The sequence below is a fragment of the Bos indicus genome, chromosome 15 (genome assembly GCF_029378745.1).
Source record: "Bos indicus isolate NIAB-ARS_2022 breed Sahiwal x Tharparkar chromosome 15, NIAB-ARS_B.indTharparkar_mat_pri_1.0, whole genome shotgun sequence".
Lineage (NCBI taxonomy): Eukaryota > Metazoa > Chordata > Mammalia > Artiodactyla > Bovidae > Bos > Bos indicus.
The window spans coordinates 65,667,698-65,684,696 of record NC_091774.1 but is presented as its reverse complement, the minus strand read 5'-3'; the positions used below and the strand labels follow the sequence as shown (position 1 = coordinate 65,684,696).

Here is a 16,999-nt window from a genome sequence, read left to right as displayed (position 1 = left end):
GAGATGGGGTGCTTTGCCACAGAGGAAGATGCCCTCAGCTCATCCTCAGCCCCAGCCCCATCCTATACATCGTCACAGCATTCTCCCTGTGCCACCTGGGGCCTCACACCTTTACCAGTTTCTCCTGGATTTCAAAGTTCTCTGCGTCCATTCAATCATGTAGGGACCCTGATTGAAACATGTTTCTTTTTTGCCAGAGCAACCTGAAGTCATCTCTCTTCTCAATATATTTAAGAATTCTTTTTAGAATAAAGGGGAGAAGTCCGTTATCATTTTTCCATACCTACAGTATATTCAGGTAGGAATATTTAGGGCCAGTTTTATCTATGATATACTCTTTTAGCCATTAAAATAGATTTATGTGTGCTAAGTTGCTTCAGTTGTGTCCAACTCTTTGTGATCCTATGGAGTGTAGCCCGCCAGGCTCCTCTGTCCCTAGGATCCTCCAGGCAAGTATACTGGAGTGGGTTGCTGTACCCTCCTCCAGGGTATCTTCCCCGATCGAGGGATCAAACCCAGGCATCATAAAAGGAGTATTTATATATTCAAGCAAATATATTAATCTATACATGCAAATACATGAATATATTTGCATACACATATGAATATTCCTTGTATGATTCAATAAAACAATTTTTAGTTTATATTTTAGAAATAAACCAATCCACAGTGCTTTGTGCTTCATCTGGATTAGAACTGAATTAGTTCAAAAAGTAGTGTTTTCTTCTGTTGGGAGGGTGAAGATACACTGGAAGCCACCAGGGCCACAGAGCAGATCATAAGCAGGGCTTCGCTTGCATTCCCTGCTCCCAGCCCTAGGGGACTGAGAGTCAAAGCCACAATCTGCCTTCTTCCCAGATCCTTGATTCATTCAACCACATCATCCCCAAACTGCCTCAGAATACTGTCTCATGTGGGTATTTTTACTCCTCAAGCCCAAGGAGCAATTAGGCATTTTAAATAATCACTTTTGCAATGACAGCACTATCCAGACCATTCTTGATCCTTAATCAAAGTTACCAGCAGGTGAATTCACAGCATTTGCCCGAAGGATGTTGCAATAGCTTACTGACTTCCTGTTTCAATATGACTGCCATTTCAAGAGAACTACTCCCAGTGAGGAGAAAAGAAAATTCAAGTACGTGTGAAATCTAACTGAATGTAACAAAGATGATAATTCATGTTTTCCAAATGAATCAAAATATGAATCAAGCTTGGGGAATGTATTTGATCCTCTCAGGATTACATCACAGGTAATTTCATGCCCTCATAATGTGTTTCAAGACAGACATTTCATGTTCCCAGGGGCAACATCAGAAGCATTATTCCTGGGCTTTCAAGTGTCTACATGAGCAATGATGCCATAGTGGGAGCCCGAGAGTTGATTCATTACAGATACACTTTACTAACTATAAGCCAGTTGAAAATACACATCTTATGCTGATTTTTATCAGTCTCAGTGACAGTTCAGACAAGAAACAGACACTGACAGGAGACAGGAACCAAAATTGATCAAAAAACAAGATTCCCTTACATGACCTCAGAGGCCTTTATCAATCGTGTTCAGCTATGACAAACTAAAAATAGAGCAAGCTTTGAAACATGAATGTCACGGAGTCTTTTCAGACCTCAAGAGAAACTATGGTTCTCTCCTCCCCAGACTTCACACTCACACCAAGCTTTGCACATATTTTGTGCAAAAGGCCCTCCAAAGACTATCCACTGACCCCTATAAATCTATTGACACCGTGGATCTTTAAATCAAAATCTCTGTTGCACTCATGTAGGATTGAAATGAAAAGAAAACTTGTAATGGAGTCAGGGTCAGAAGAAAGTCTACCCTGACCTCTGAGAGAAGCCCTGAGAGTTTTTATTCTTGCTCTTACTTGACATGAGTGTGGCATAGTTTTCCTACAATGGCAGCAGAAAGGGCCTCCCCTTTCCCTCTCTATCAGCAGCTGAAGGAGGAACCATGCTGCGTCCAGGACAGTCATTCTGGACCTCTGTTCGGCAATGTAGTAAAAAATTCACCGTATACCCTACCACCCTGAACCTCAGTATTTCTCTCCTGACCAATCCTTGATCTCTCTTCTAAAACAAAGTAGCCATAAGCAACACATAGCAAAAAATAAAAGCAAAAACAAACAAACAAACAAAAAAAACGCAGCCTACTTTTACAACCGAGGTCTCCGTAGGGCTTTGGAAAGGCGTAGGTATGGAAACTGGGAGATTCCGTTTACAATGCTTATTTTCCTACTTGGCTGAAGAGGCCACATGACTGGTCTATGGGCCACTTGTATCATCAGCACCGAAGAAGAAGTTAAACTAGGAGTTTCCTGAGGTCCCACCCAGACCTGTGAATCAGAATCTATGCTTTTAAGACCCCACCTTCACCAATCCTTAAGCACCCTTGCCATTAAGAGCTTCTGGTTAAAGACTCATCTACTTGAGTTTTTTCAAGTTCCCAAAACAAGATAACGAACTCCAGCAGATATTGGCCCTAAAATAAACATCCATAAACACCAGGAAGTCCTCGTAAAGTCAGAGGCAATACATTTCAATCCGAAGAACTCAAGCTTCAGTTCATCTGCGGAGATTCTCTCCCTGTCTTATTGCCTAACTTGAAGTACAGCAGTTCCTAACATCCAGTACCACCATGTTCAATGCAACAGTGCTCCGCAACTTAACAAGTATGAGTCTGTGAAGGCCAAACAAAGTCCTCAGAACACAGCATTGTGGAGGACTTTTGTAATGATTGTTTTCATCAAGGGGATTTCATAGCTGGCTGAGTCACCCCTTATTCCATCCCACCCCCACCACAGCTCTTCCAAAGATTACTTAACCACCCTGGCTTTTAGACCTCATACCAAAGAAACCTGGTATCTTAGCCTTCAATGGAGAGAAACAATCATCAAGAAATGTTTGCCCTGCTAGTATATTGATCCCTTCCAATTAATAGATATTCATTGATGAGCTACTAAACGTTGGCACTGTGCTAGGTGCTGGGGGCATAACAGTGAACAAAACACAGAAGCTGCCCTGCTCAGTTGGACTGTCCAGTAAGGTCACCACTTCTGAAAATGATGTAATAGCTTTTTCCAAGGTCATCTGGCCTCATTGGCCATCTCCTGCTGGGGTTACAGTAGAACAAGAGCAGGGAGAGCCAGGTGACCTGCTTTGGCATTTGGAAATGACCAAGCTTGGAAAGAACTTCAACTCCCTTAAAAAACAGGGTTAGGGCAAGAATAGAGATGCAGATGTAGAGAAGAGACTTGTGGACACAGTGGAGGAAGGAGAAGATAGAACAAATTGAGAGAGTAGCGTTGACATACGCATATACTACTGTGTGTAAAATAAACAGCTTTGATGCCTTGTGATGACCTAGATGGGAGGGACGGGGGATTGGGAGGGAGGCTCAAGAGGGCGGGAATATATGTCTACATACAACTGGTTCACTTCTTTGTACCCCAGAAACCAATACAACATTGTAAATCAATTATCATCCAATCAAAAATTAATTAATTAATTAATTAATTAAAAAAGGAAAACCAGGACTGGTCCTCCTTTCTCCAACAACCCCAAGCCCTTGCCTTCATGGGAAACCCTCACCAAGACCTGGAGTTGGCAGCCATGAGTTTCACAAAGCAGCCTCAGCCAAAACCAATCTCCACGCAGGACAGAATAAAGCAGCTGGTTGTCTGGATGGCTGCATGTCTCTCCCTGAGACAATAGTGTGTTTATGTGTCAGAGGGTTAGGGGCAGGTTAACATAAAACCCACCGTAAACAGAGCTGTTAATTCAGTTGCTGGCAGGGGCTTCTGTTATCTTCTGAATACCTCCCAGAGGGTATAAGCCCTACCTTTTCATTTGAGTTGGCAGCAGAGTTATTTTTTTGCACCTGTTGCTCTGCTCCAATAACAACGCAGTTAAGCATTGATTTGTTGGAAAATAAACAGAAAAAAGCAAAGAAAGGCATCTGCCCAAACAGCCTGAGCTGGTTTGACAGAGCATTCATGCCAATTTGTTTTTCCTATAAAAACCAAAGAAAAACCTGCGCTTTCAGTTTGAATGCTGTCCTCCCACTCCCTAAGAAGAAAAGGTGGTATCGAAGAGACCAGCCAGAGCTGGCAGGGCCCAGGAGCCAGAAGACACTGTACTTTTCCATTGGCTGGTTCTACGAGGGCGCTGAGGGGTATCTGAGATCTGTAGAATGACATGGCCAGCCTCCAGCCAGCCCAGGTTAAGATCCTGAATCAGATTAACAAGGCCAGAGAAGGGGCTGCCAGGGTATGATCATAACCCAAACCACACTCTTCCAAATGGTTGATTTCCGAAAGTCAGTAAGTTCGGGGAGTAGGTGTGGTCTCTGGGTTACCTCCCTGAGCAGAAACTCAGCGTGGCTCTCCCAAAGGCTTCTTTCATCCAGCCCTGGGCGATGAGCATAATTTGAAAACCCCCAGTCCCTGGACCGTAGCTTTCCCAATGGGGAAAGGAGGTTAGCCATACCTACCTCCAAGGCAAGCTGTGTAGACTCACTCATGTCCTGCCAAGTGACTTGAGATCCCAGGTGTCCTGTCGAAAGGACCTAAGATGTTCACTGTATGATGCCCGCGTTAATTCAAGCATCACCGCGCTCTCATTTCCCAACAGTTTGTCAATATCACATGATGTGCTCAAGCCAGAAAGGGCTACAAAGAGCTAAATAAATCACTCAAAGGGAGATCATGACAACACTAATTAAGCGGTGGCATCATCACCCAGACTTCAACACACACTGTCAGGTGAAGCCTCTTAATATCTCTTTTTTAAGCCTTGAGCAGAAAACCTGGGACATGCGGGCAATGCGTGATGTTCCCCAAGATTACCACCTCCCCGCAGCTTTCTCTCAGCCACTGGGCTTTCATTATCACCACACCATTGGCTTAATGGGGAGGGGAGGTCACAGCAGTGGGGGGAAGCCTCCGAAACGCCTCTTCTCAAGGAGCGTTAAGAACAGGGTGTTCTGACAGAGGAGGGATACGGCTGGCTGAGCATTCCCAAGCATTCTTGTCATGAGCAGGGCAGGGAGTGGACTGCCTCGGAACCAAATTGGGCAGCCAGAAAAATAAAAGATTTAACAACACCCTCAGTTGACTGAAAAATAAATAAGACCCAGGACGCAGGAATGCGGGAAGGGTGGAGGGAGGTTAAGAGGCTGGAATCGGAGCCAGGGAGGGTTGGGATGGACTGGGACAATGGATTTGACCAGGTCGAGATTAAAGTTTCTTCCCAGAGAAAGACTGAAATGCCCCAATCAGGGAAAGATCAACAGCCACCAGTTTGGGATCTCCAGATCATATAATTACAAAACAGCAGTCAAAATTATGACAAGGATGACAGTTTATATTTATTGAGTGTTTATGATGCGCTAGGCATTGAGCTAGGCTTTACAGGAATTGTCTCATTCACTCCTTGCAAAAACCCCAGACGTGGATACTAATATTATCTCCATTTTTACAGAAAAGGAGGCACAGAGAACTTGAGTAACTTACTCAAAGACACAAAGCTAGTAAATGGTTGGATGTATAATAACAAATGCATTGGGGTGTGGAGGGAGTGCCATATAACTTTTCGTAGCTTTGAAAATGGACTCTTGTATTTCCAAAGACAAGGTGATTGTCTTTTAGGATTGCACATTTTATTTTTGAAACTGAGCTCCTTTAAGTACAGCTGTATAATTTTTTGTTCCCCAAATGTGAGCGTGAAGCATACTAAGCATCCTTGTGCCCTTAGTTAAAGTTATTTTAGTGTGCATCTGTGTGGATGCTACAGAAACACCCGTTCATGTCCACCCAAACCCATCTGTCAAAACTTCAGCCTGGCTTCCAGTTGAAAGCCCCAGATTGACTCAACGATTGGGTTTGGCTGCTTGAAGTCACCTCAGACTTATTAGCCATGATAAAAGAGCAGTAATAATCACAAGGAAATTGAAAAATTAAAGGGAAATTAGGCCTCCTTTGGAAAAGCATCTGACGACTAAGCCATCACACACGAGTCCTGATGTCAGACCCACTGTGTTATGGACATCATGCCAATGAGGGGAGGGCTCTGGGAGCCTGCATTCCATCCCTCTGAGAAGTCTAGGAAAGTTCTCCCCGACCTCCATCATACCCATGACCCTGCAACTGTTTGTAAAAACATAGCCATAAAACAGATAGGACTTCACTAGACTCATTCCAGCATCATCTTTGCAACTTAAGAAACAAATAATACATGAATTTTCTCATGTTGTTAGAGCATCTCCTCTTTAGAAGAAGTAGGGTTTTCTCTTTGTACAGACAATCATTAAACAACCATAAACAAAAAGTCGTATTCCTTTCTAGAGACTCGCTGCAAGACCTATAGACTCTAGGCATACCAGATCTCATTTTCCCTTCCAGAACACACTTCATTCTGCTTCCTCTAGCTCCCTGACCTGTAAAGTAAGCCCTCTGGAAAGTAACACATGAAAATACTCCTCAGCAAGGCAAGCGACTTCCAATCAGAAAGGTTTTCCCAGGGATCAAATCCCTTCCAGCTGATTATTCAGGTATTCCTCCCCTTGCTTCAGTGGACATCTCTGACACTCAAAATGATCAAATCAAAACAGCCAAGGTCAGCTAGATGAGCATGATAAGGAGGAGCCGGGGTTCTCCCTGCAGAGTCCCAGCATCAGGAGTTGTCACACATTTGAATAATTTCATCATATCCAGCTACGTGACTGGCAGGACTCAGTGCAAAAGGAAAATCCAGAGCCCCTTGTCCCAAATGTGTTAAGAACTTCAAGACAGCAAAAACAGAGTGCTAAGCCAAGCACAGGTGCTTTCTAGGTGTTGGATCCTGTATGACCGAGGTGGCTGTATTTCGCTGACCCCAGCCCTGTCCCAGGGGTCAGTCCCAACTCTTGCCTTTATCCATGCCCTTGCTCTTTCATCATGGAAGGCAGGGAGACACTTTGCTGTCTAAAGCTCCTAAAGGAGTTAGGAGAATCAAGCAAAATATGACATGGAACATGCCTGTAATAGCACCTGGCTTACGGCAGCACTCAACAAAGGTTAGCTATTATTAGCATGATTATTATTATTGTTATTATCTTCATGATGCCAGGGTCCTTTGACAACTCCAAAGCTATCCATAGACAAGAACGATGGGTGGGAAGAAAACACACCCCACTCTGATAGAAACTATTTATTAGCTACTGCTGTTCATCAGTCGTGTGTGAGAGAGTGCTATAAGTTAGGGACTCTTAGCCTTCTCTTTATACTGTGCACCCATCTTGCAGTCCACTGAGGATTATGGACTCCTCAAAATAACACTTTTGAAATGACAAAGTAAAATACTAAGATTAGAAAGGAAGTTTATATTGAAATACAATTTTCAAAATACTTTTAGAAATAAATGTGTGATAACATAAAAATATATGTGCTTCTCTGCTGTTGTTCAGTCACTCAGTCGTGTCTGACTCTTTGCAACCTGATGGACTGCCGCACTCCAGGCTTCCCTGCCCTTCACCGTCTCCCGGAGTTCGCCGAAACTCATGCCCATTGAGTTAGCGATAGTGTACTAATGTACTAAGCTTCTTTCTTAGTACATTAAGCAAGAATAGCTAGTGCAGGTTCAACAACTTCCATGACATCAAAGTAGTGATGAATATTGATATTTTAAGACATCTGTAGCAAGTGCAATGTGATATAAAAATATCTGTAATTTCTCTGCATGATAATCAGTTACAGCTATTGCTACTGAAGAGTTTAGTATGCCACACTCGTACTGAAATTGAATCGAATTCACATTGAATATTAAATTTTAAATTACTGAAAGTAAAAATTTTATTTGTTTTCACATCCAAGTCCACAAAGCCTCTGATTTCTCCCATGGACACTAAGAGATCCTTGGATCCCGGGTTAGAAACCTTTCCTGTTTTTGTAGCAAGGGCTGCTTGTTTAATTCAAAGAGCCTCTAGCTACCACCTCTACATGGCCAGAAGCCTCATTTGAACAATTTACAGGAGGTAGATCCCATACTGCCTTGCCAAAATAAGTAGGAATTTTTTTCAAAGCCTCTAGAATACCCAGAGTAATTAATGCCTTAACTGCCGTGGCCAGTAGGTATCTGGAGACTCTCAAGAATTTAAGGGGTGGGCAACATATATAAAGTTGTGACTAGTCATGTGGACTGCCGGGAAGGAGATCAGTTTCTTCTGGAGGCCTCTACATGCCAGACATCAAGACAGAATAAAAAAAAAACGTGCTATGTACCTATCCCAAGTCTTCCTTGAGGCTCCCGTGGGTGGTGGTTTGCAGCCAGCTCAATACAAGGCTCCACTAAGAGACCCCCCTCCACAGAGCTCATCCTACCTCCTTGCTGCCCACCTTCCCCACTGAAAACCCCGCTGCCTTTCTTCCCCAAGGTCACAGCACAGAGCCAACGTCGATCATTTTGACAAACAAAATCCCAGAATTATCCAGCCACTCCTTCTCAAGAGAGACTCACTGAAAACACCCAGGTTGAGGACTGATCCTCCAACTCATTCCACAATTACTAATTGTTTACTCACAAGCATGGGTCCGGATGCTTTCAGATTCTTTGTCTAATTTAATCCTTATAACAGCCTGTGCAGATGTTATTACCCCCATTTTCCAGGTGAGGAAACTTATATTCTGGAGCTTAGATAATTCATCCAGTGTCATTCAGCTGCTCAGTGACAGAGTCGAATGTGAACCCAGGTGTTCTAACTTTAACCTCGTGTTCTTTCTACCACATTCCAACTGCTTCCAGGCAACAAAAACCCAGAGCCTCCTGCCTCTTGAGAGACAGAAGCAGCCAAAGTCTGCATTTCACCCATGTTCCTCAAGCCACAGCCTCTGGTCAAGGGCGTTAGAAATGTAAGCTAGGTGTCCTCTGATTTTCTCAGTGGACATGATTGAGGCAGAGGCTGAATTGAGGCCAAATCTCAAGTCCAGCTGCGAAGAAAACAAGTCTTGTCAGTAGATACCCATGGAGACAGGCTGACGTAATCTTCACCTTTCAGGCCCCACTTACCTCCTCCAATAGAATATATCATTAGTCCTTATGAGAGAATTTTTTTAAAGGTTCCTCAAAGGGATCCCCCAAAAATCCCTTTGGGACAGTCATATGCTCCAAGTCCCATTGTCATATTTAGAAATAGAAGACCTCTTTCATATTCCAACAGAAACTTGATAGACTTTGGGAAGAAGTCTGCATCAGGTCAAGAAAGGGATGGCAGGTGAGCTGAAATTTCTCAGATCCACAATGGGACCAATAAAGGTCTAGCCCCAGAGGCCCTTTATGTGGTGTCTATGACATAGAGTGAGGGGTATGTGGCTGAAGAGGAACTTCTAAATTCCCCACAATCACGCCCATAAAGCCCTAACCCCCAGGGCCATTTGTGTGGTGACTATGATACAGAGTGAGGGGTACGTGGCTAAATAGGAACTTTTAAACTCACCACAATCACAACATCAAAAAAAAAAAAGTGTGCATCTGGACAAGGACCTACAAAAGTAAAAATAAGTAGTTATTATAATAGTGGGGTTCGTGCGGTAGTCGAATAGTCCAGTAATCAAAATATTATAGTAGGCCTGTTGGCTCCTTTTGATTTGGGACTTGGTTTTCATCAGAGGCATGTTTGGAATGTATGAAGCATGTTTAAAATGCTGGTCATATTTAAAATAGACAGATACCCTTAATAATAACGAAGATGCTGCTGAAAAAGGACAGGAAGGAAACTCTTAGGGCCAGGGTGTTGGGGAAAATTGGAAGAGAAGACATAATATGAATCCAATGAACCAGAACAAGGGGCTCAGCCCCGTAAAACAGACCAAAGACAGAATGTGGTTAGGTGCTAGTGAAATCAATTTTCAAAGGAGTATTTTACAGGGTATCTCTTTTAAAACAAGGCCAATTAAAGCCCTGGGATCCTCTTTAAATGGGCCATCCTGCTTGACTCTATTACAAGCTCTGATTTTTCCAGACTCAGGCCGAGGGCCTCTGTAAAGACTGGACTCTCCAGGTGGGCTGCTCAGTGGCTGGGCCAGCCATGTTCCTCTTCTGATGACCCCTCAGGTCTTCCTCTGTAGGAGGTGAGCCCACACCCATCCAATCTACCCAGTAATTCATGGACAATCAGTCAAGTGAGCTGACCAGCACCACACAGTCTGAGTGGCCTCCATGGGGGCCTGAATATCCACCTTTCAGCCAGCTGCTTTGGGGTTTTACAGAAGAGGGCATTAGAGTGCCTACCCGGGTACACCAGCGGCTTCCAGTGGTCACAAAACAGTCAGCTGCATCTGCTTCTATACTCACACTGACTCCGGATAAATGAGACAATTGATAAAGACGGGATATTGTCATGGGAACTGACTCAAGCACCCCTAGGAAAGTCGCCCAGTATCCGTCTGCAGTACCTCCACCAGGCATATCCCTGGGCCAAAATTCTGAAGACCCCAAGGAAGCCATTTAAGAGTTCCGACTGGTCTTCTTTCCTGTCTCATCCTTAGGAGGGCATCTCTCATCCCATTCTCAGCTTTCACAGCCTCAAGTTAAACCTGCTGACCTCTAGACGTAGCTAGCTTTCCCCAGTCACCAGGTTCTGAGGACCGAAGTGTATCTTCAGGATGATCAGGTTTCAAAATGAGGGATCAAAAGCCCAGAGAGGTGGTGTGTGTTGCTATGGGCACATAGTTTTGCTGGGACTACAAAAACCAGGTCTCCTCACTGCCAGTCCGGGACTGTCCTACACCCTGCCTTGTCTACCCTGTGCTCCCATCACTCAAAAACATGAGTCTGGAATTCTTCAAGGAGAATTCGTAAAGACATTTTTTTTTTCCTTCTGAAGTCCAATAATTCTTTAATCAAATAACTCTGAGGGATCCATGAAAACTTCTACTCTGGCACATCTTAGCTTCCTGACGTCAAAGCCACTTGGCTTGAATATACGTTCCATCTGAACATGACCCAGTCTCCCTCACTGCACCGTATTTCCTGCACAGCTTAATAGCCTGGGGCTCTAAAGCCCTGTCTGATTTAAATAAACATAATAGTCACACATATCTAATAAGAGCACAATTGCTGCTCCTCAAAACAAATCATATGATTTAAAATCCTATTATGAAAAATTAGATAAGAGCATATTAAATAAAGTTTATTATCTTCCCTGTCGCTTCAGTGATTGTGCAACAGATTTAAGAGAACCCCAACATGACAGGGCTGCCGTCCTGCCTAAGTCTTCAGACGACCACCCGCCGCGCACTGCTGGCGTGCCTCACCCCGGCTAAGACCTCAGCACGGTCGGTTACCCGGTAACACAACCAGGGTGAGAAGCCAGGTCCCCAACACCAAAGCTGCATGGAGCTGAAGCCTCCCAACTGGGGCCTCACCCACAACAGAAATGATTGTCACTTCAATTCTACCAGAGAGGGATCTTAACAAGAGAAATGGTCTGAAACGGCAGAAAAAGGTTATCACCGAAAATCACGTTCCGACTTTGTATTTGATTCCTCCAAACCGTGGCATTGCTTCTCAACTGTGTTAGCAGTTTCTACCACGGCGTTCTCAGTATCCACCCCACCCATCTCCCAGAGGTCTTTGAAAATCCCATCTGTTCCAAAGCACTTCGGGAGGACTCTAACTGCAGGAAGCGAGGCAAAGACTGAACCACTTTGGAATGATTCATGTAAACCTCTGCGACTGGGCTTAATGCTTGAACATTAAACAGGGTTCCTACACTGAGTTTTCAAAAAGCAAGATGGTCTAAAGAACACAATTCAGGGCTAACCTTAATTTAGGGGTGGGGAGTAGGTGGGATAAGGAAGAAATAAAACCTTACAAGAATCCACAACACTAAATTCTACTTCCTAGAAGTGAACTTTGACCCACAGCTCTCACATTCTGGCCTAGGACCTGATATGAGTCCCTTCTAGTTTCTGGTTAGCTAACTGAATGCAGTTGAGTAAATAGTTTAGCCTCTCAGTTTCCATTTTGTCTCGGCCTTTGAAATCATCAAAAAGGTACTGAAAGAGGATCTGCATAAAGTTAGTGAGTTAAAGGGAGCACAAATGTGGAATCATGAGTGTGAACACAAGACTTCTCAGAGGTCCAGAAAGACCCAAGGCATTTCCATCTGGGGGCACTCACAGTATATTTTTTTTAAAAAAGCAAAAAAAAAAATCAAAAAGGCATTGTTTGAATTTAACAAATAGATGCTTTTTAACTCAAAAGAAAAAATATAATTGAATTTGAGATTTTTCATATGTACAAGGCCTGGATCTAAGGCATCACACTCCCCACAATCACCCTAAAAAGTTTCCAAATAATGCCACCATCTTGAACAGTAACGCACGAGAACTGAAAGCACAGTTGTTCCCTCAATGTTTCTTTCTTCTAAAGTGCCTCTATAAAATAGTTTGGAAATATGGAGGATTATCTCCATTATATTTATTATTCTTTCAAATGTGATCACACATTTTCAAACGACCTTCATTTCATGTTCCACTGTTTTTTAAAGTCTGTCCACATAAGCCATTAGTGATGGTGCAGAAATAATGTAATCCTACACAATTTCAGGTTATAAAAAGATGAATCTGATGAGTTATTTCATAGTCTTTGGACTCAAGTCCTCAAAAAGAAGATTAAATGCAGCCTTCTACAAAATCCAAATGCAGCTTTTAAAGTCATTCTCCTTTTTTTTAGAATTAAAGATTATTCACTTTTATAGGGCTACATAAAATCATTCTTAAAATCTCTTAAGAGCCTTTCCTGGTAGTATCCCTTACCCCTAAAATTCTTCCTAATAACACAACTTCATCTCTCCTGTTGGAAATCAACTCTTCCCTTGACTTCAGTGGAATTAGCACATGGCCACTCATGAGCCCCAACTACACTTTTATGCAATGAAAAGCTCTATCTAAACACATCCTCACAATCATGCCTACAGAACAAACTCCTGAACTAGACATTCCATTGAAAAGTTCTCCAGTCCAAACATTCACTCCCTTTATCCCTGTTATTAAGGTCAGTGTCACGAGACACCTGTGAACTTAGGCCCAGCAGCTTACGCTTCATTGTAACAAGATCATGCGCCCACCATCCCAGCAATATGCTAAATCTTGCCAAAGACAGATGGTGAAAATGTCACTTTCTGAATCGGCATCGCCATTACCAACAAAAAGATGGTCTACCCACCGTTTCCAGTTCTATCCACATGGAGGCCAATACTTCTCCATTGTGACCAAACAAAATCAAAAGAACCCCTGTCTTAGAAGACATTTGGTGCCGCTGACTCACGTCTGCCTGTCTGGTCACAGTGTCCCGTCATGGAACAAAGGGCTGGTCTGTCCCCTTATGATATGGCAAAACTCTTTGCCAAAATTGTTATTGTTTTCTGGACAGAGGTGTGCCACGCTCCCCAATACCCTTGCCTACCCACGCTGCCTGAACACTTTTTCTAATTTGAGTGCATACACCTTTGCCTGTTTCCAGCCATTTTCCAACACCAGAATATACTGAAGATGAATCTGCCTTTGCCTACAACTAATAGAATGAGTCAGGAAAATCACCAACAGAAGACATCTCTAGAAAATGAGAATGTGTGTTCTGAGCCCCAACAGCAATTTAGCCAACCAGTTCGTCACTGAGAAGAACCTGTCCCAGCTTTCAGAATTTCACAATTCAATCCAGGGAAATGGCTTTGTCACAAAAAGAGAGGGAAACCAGGGGACTTTTAAATTCAGTGATTGGAAGCCCAGACTCCATGCAGGGAGTTCAGATAGCACTCAAAATCAGCCTGCCGCCCTCCAAAATCAAATCCTAAGACGACCCAGGGAGGTGAACAGAGCTGAGGCACGTTCACTTCCTGCCAGCTGCCTCCGGGAGTCTCTTATTTACCTCTGTCTGATTCAAGGCAGGTTTCTCTTTCCACTCAGGTATTTAAATTCCAGACTCCAAAGAAGGTTTAAAAGTAAGGACTTACCTCATCTACCTAAAGATTCTGGGTGGGAAATCCAATAGCTGTGGCGAATGGAGGGAAGACTGCTAGAAGCACTCACGCCAGCTTGAACGGGGACAGGGAACCGGGAGTGTTATCACGTCTGAGCCCTCATCAGAGTGAAGATCAATGCACATGACAATAATTTTAAATCATTTTGTAGGATGTTAAGCAATAAGCCACCAACCGGGAATTCCCTAAGTCACTTCCCCCTCTTCTGATTGGCTGCCGGGCCCTTTAAAAAAATAAAATAAAGGATTACAAACATTTGCTCATTTGCATTTGGCCAACTCACACGTTAGTGTTCAAACAAAACAGGTCTAACCAGGTTATGCCTGTGTCTCGAGAACAGAGAGACAACCTGTTAATGGATGAGGAATTGATTTGGTGGTGACTGTTCTTTTCAGCTTAAAGGGTGTTTCAGGTGAAAAACACCAGGCTTGCTCCCCAAAGACACCACCAGGAGGGGAGAATGTAAATGCGATGTGAGCAGAAGCTCAAATCTGGAGGAGATGGTGGTATAGGGGATTCAGGGGCTCTCTTAAACCTCTGTCTTCATATACTAATTTGTGTTCAGTCCACTCTGGTTCATCATCAAGATCTTTTCCCTGCCACACAGACAGCAAATTTTTATAGGGCTCCCGGCCAGGTTGCTGGAAGCATAAGTTCTTTCTCCAGGCACCATGATTACCTCCTTGACATGGACCCTTGGTAATTTCAGTGGACTTTGAAAAGCCCATCGCCCTGGTCCCAGTAGTGAGCTTTGGAAAATTTGAAGGAAGGGTCCTGGGAGGGAGAGTCTACCCTGAGTTGACAAAGTAGAAGAGTCAGCTGTCAACAACGCAAAAGCCTGACTATCTGGTTGTCTGCTTAGCCAGATTCTTCCTCTTGACACTTCCATGGTCTTTTGTTTTTTAACTATAAATCAACCCTCCCTATAGGAGCTCGAGAGAGAAAAACCAAGATGCTGAAACTAGAAATATAACAACACACTTTGGGCAAGAAGATGGAATTTGAGGGAGGATCCATGGATTTCAAATATCCACACAATTCCCACCCCCCTGGCCAAGGGCCTGCTTTACTGGCTCACAGACGCCCCTCCTCCAATTTAGGTGAGTGTCAGCTCCTGGCAAGGAAAAATACTATGAACTTTCTCTCTTGGGTCTCCTTGGACACCGGCCTGGCATGAGCTAAGTGTCTAAGCGGATTTCTTTAACTCACCAGGCCTCCCCTCTATGGGAGGGGAAAGGGAATTTGGGTTTTGGCAAAGAGACAAAGATTTTGTGATCAAAACCAAGAAGTTCCTTGTACAAAAAAGGAAAGTCCGTATATGGGCAACGACTGAATAGAACAAAAAGTAAGCCATTGCCCAACAGGAGATGGACTAGTAAGTGGACGGTAGCAGTCTTTTTTTGCTGGTTGTCCTAGTGTGGGCACCGTGTTTGCTGAGGTTCTGGAAGGTGTCAAAGACTTGGTGGGAGGGAAGGTCCAGGAGGGTCTCAGAACTCAGGCAGGTCCTGAAGATTTTGAAGGTTTTGGAAGTACAGTTTAAGGGGGCTCTGAAAAACGCGTCTATCTCCCTGGCTTTCACTAAACATTCCCACCATTCCCTACCTTCAACCTGCGTGTTTTCCAAAGGCCTTGTTAAAACACAAATATCTGATACACATAGTAAATGTCATTATTGCCCATTATCACATTAGCCCTAATTAGTCTATCAGCTCCAGATCTGAGAGCAAGGCCCTCAGGGAGCAGACTGGGTTTTGCTTAAAGGATGAATCATGAGCAATCTGAACTAGCAGCCCCACCCACTTCAGGGGGGTGCCGTGTGTATGTGTGCACGTGTGTGTGCAGGTGTGCGTGTGTGTGTGTGTTTGTGGGAAGGGGTGGTGGGGTGTTATGAGTACCAGTGTAACGCCAGGAAGCAAACTTGATCTTCTTTACAGTTTTGCCTGATATTAACCAGGGGCATATGTGGGAGGTAGGGGGTGTGTAATCAAGAAGTGGTTAACTTCAAAAACAACTCCAAAAGTGATGTGATTCTCAGGTCTAGTCCCAGCCACTTTTAATTGCAGGCTCTTTTATTAATATTTCTAGTTGAAGAGTTCCAGTTATATCTCCAATGTCTTCATCCACTCTTACCCTGCTCATTTTCTATCAGAGGACTACTTCATTAAAGGCATTCCTGAAAAGAGACATTTGAGGATGGAAATGATGAAAGGGGAAGGAACGATGTCACCCCATTCTCATAAACCACTTTATTTGTGGAGTCTTTATGTATATATCAGATCAGATCAGATCAGTTGCTCAGTTGTGTCCGACTCTTTGCAACCCCATGAATCACAGCACGCCAGGCCTCCCTGTCCATCACCAACTCCCAGAGTTCACTCAGACTCACATCCATCAAGTCAGTGATGCCATCCAACCATCTCATCCTCTGTCGTCCCCTTCTCCTCCTGCCCCCAATCCCTCCCAGATCAGAGTCTTTTCCAATGAGTCAACTCTTCACAGGAGGTGGCCAAAGTACTGGAGTTTCAGCTTTAGCATCATTCCTTCCAAAGAAATCCCAGGGCTGGTCTCCTTCAGAATGGACTGGTTGGATCTCCTTGCAGTCCAAGGGACTCTCAAGAGTCTTCTCCAACGCCACAGTTCAAAGCATCAATTCTTCGGCACTCAGCCTTCTTCACAGTCCAACTCTCACATCCATACGTGACCATAGGAAAAACCATAGCCTTGACTAGATGAACCTTTGTTGGCAAAGTAATGTCTCTGCTTTTGAATATGCTATCTAGGTTGGTCATAACTTTCCTTCCAAGGAGTAAGCGTCTTTTAATTTCATGGCTGCAGTCACCATCTGTAGTGATTTTGGAGCCCAGAAAAATAAAGTCTGACACTGTTTCCACTGTTTCCCCATCTATTTGTCATGAAGTGGTGGGACTGGATGCCATGATCTTCGTTTTCTGAATGTTGAGCTTT

General features: G+C 43.8%; 1 protein-coding gene across 6 annotated transcripts in view; it reads right to left on the bottom strand.

Moving 5' to 3' along the window:
- The window catches only part of EHF (ETS homologous factor), an 87,989-nt gene extending 73,817 nt beyond the window's left edge, over nucleotides 1-14,172 (bottom strand). Inside the window, exon 1 of one of the 6 annotated variants that reach the window (XM_019975641.2) lies at nucleotides 14,009-14,172. Coding sequence is in view for 5 of the 6 variants with exons in the window: in XM_070804026.1 (XP_070660127.1) it covers nucleotides 13,222-13,305 (84 nt within the window). In the remaining variant the exon portion in view is untranslated. Of the gene's footprint in view, nucleotides 1-4,510; nucleotides 4,826-13,221; nucleotides 13,882-14,008 lie in introns of those variants that run through there. The other 5 variants (XM_070804026.1, XM_019975642.2, XM_070804027.1 and 2 more) reach the window with 5 other exon arrangements.
- Between the last annotated feature and the right edge of the window lie 2,827 nt (nucleotides 14,173-16,999).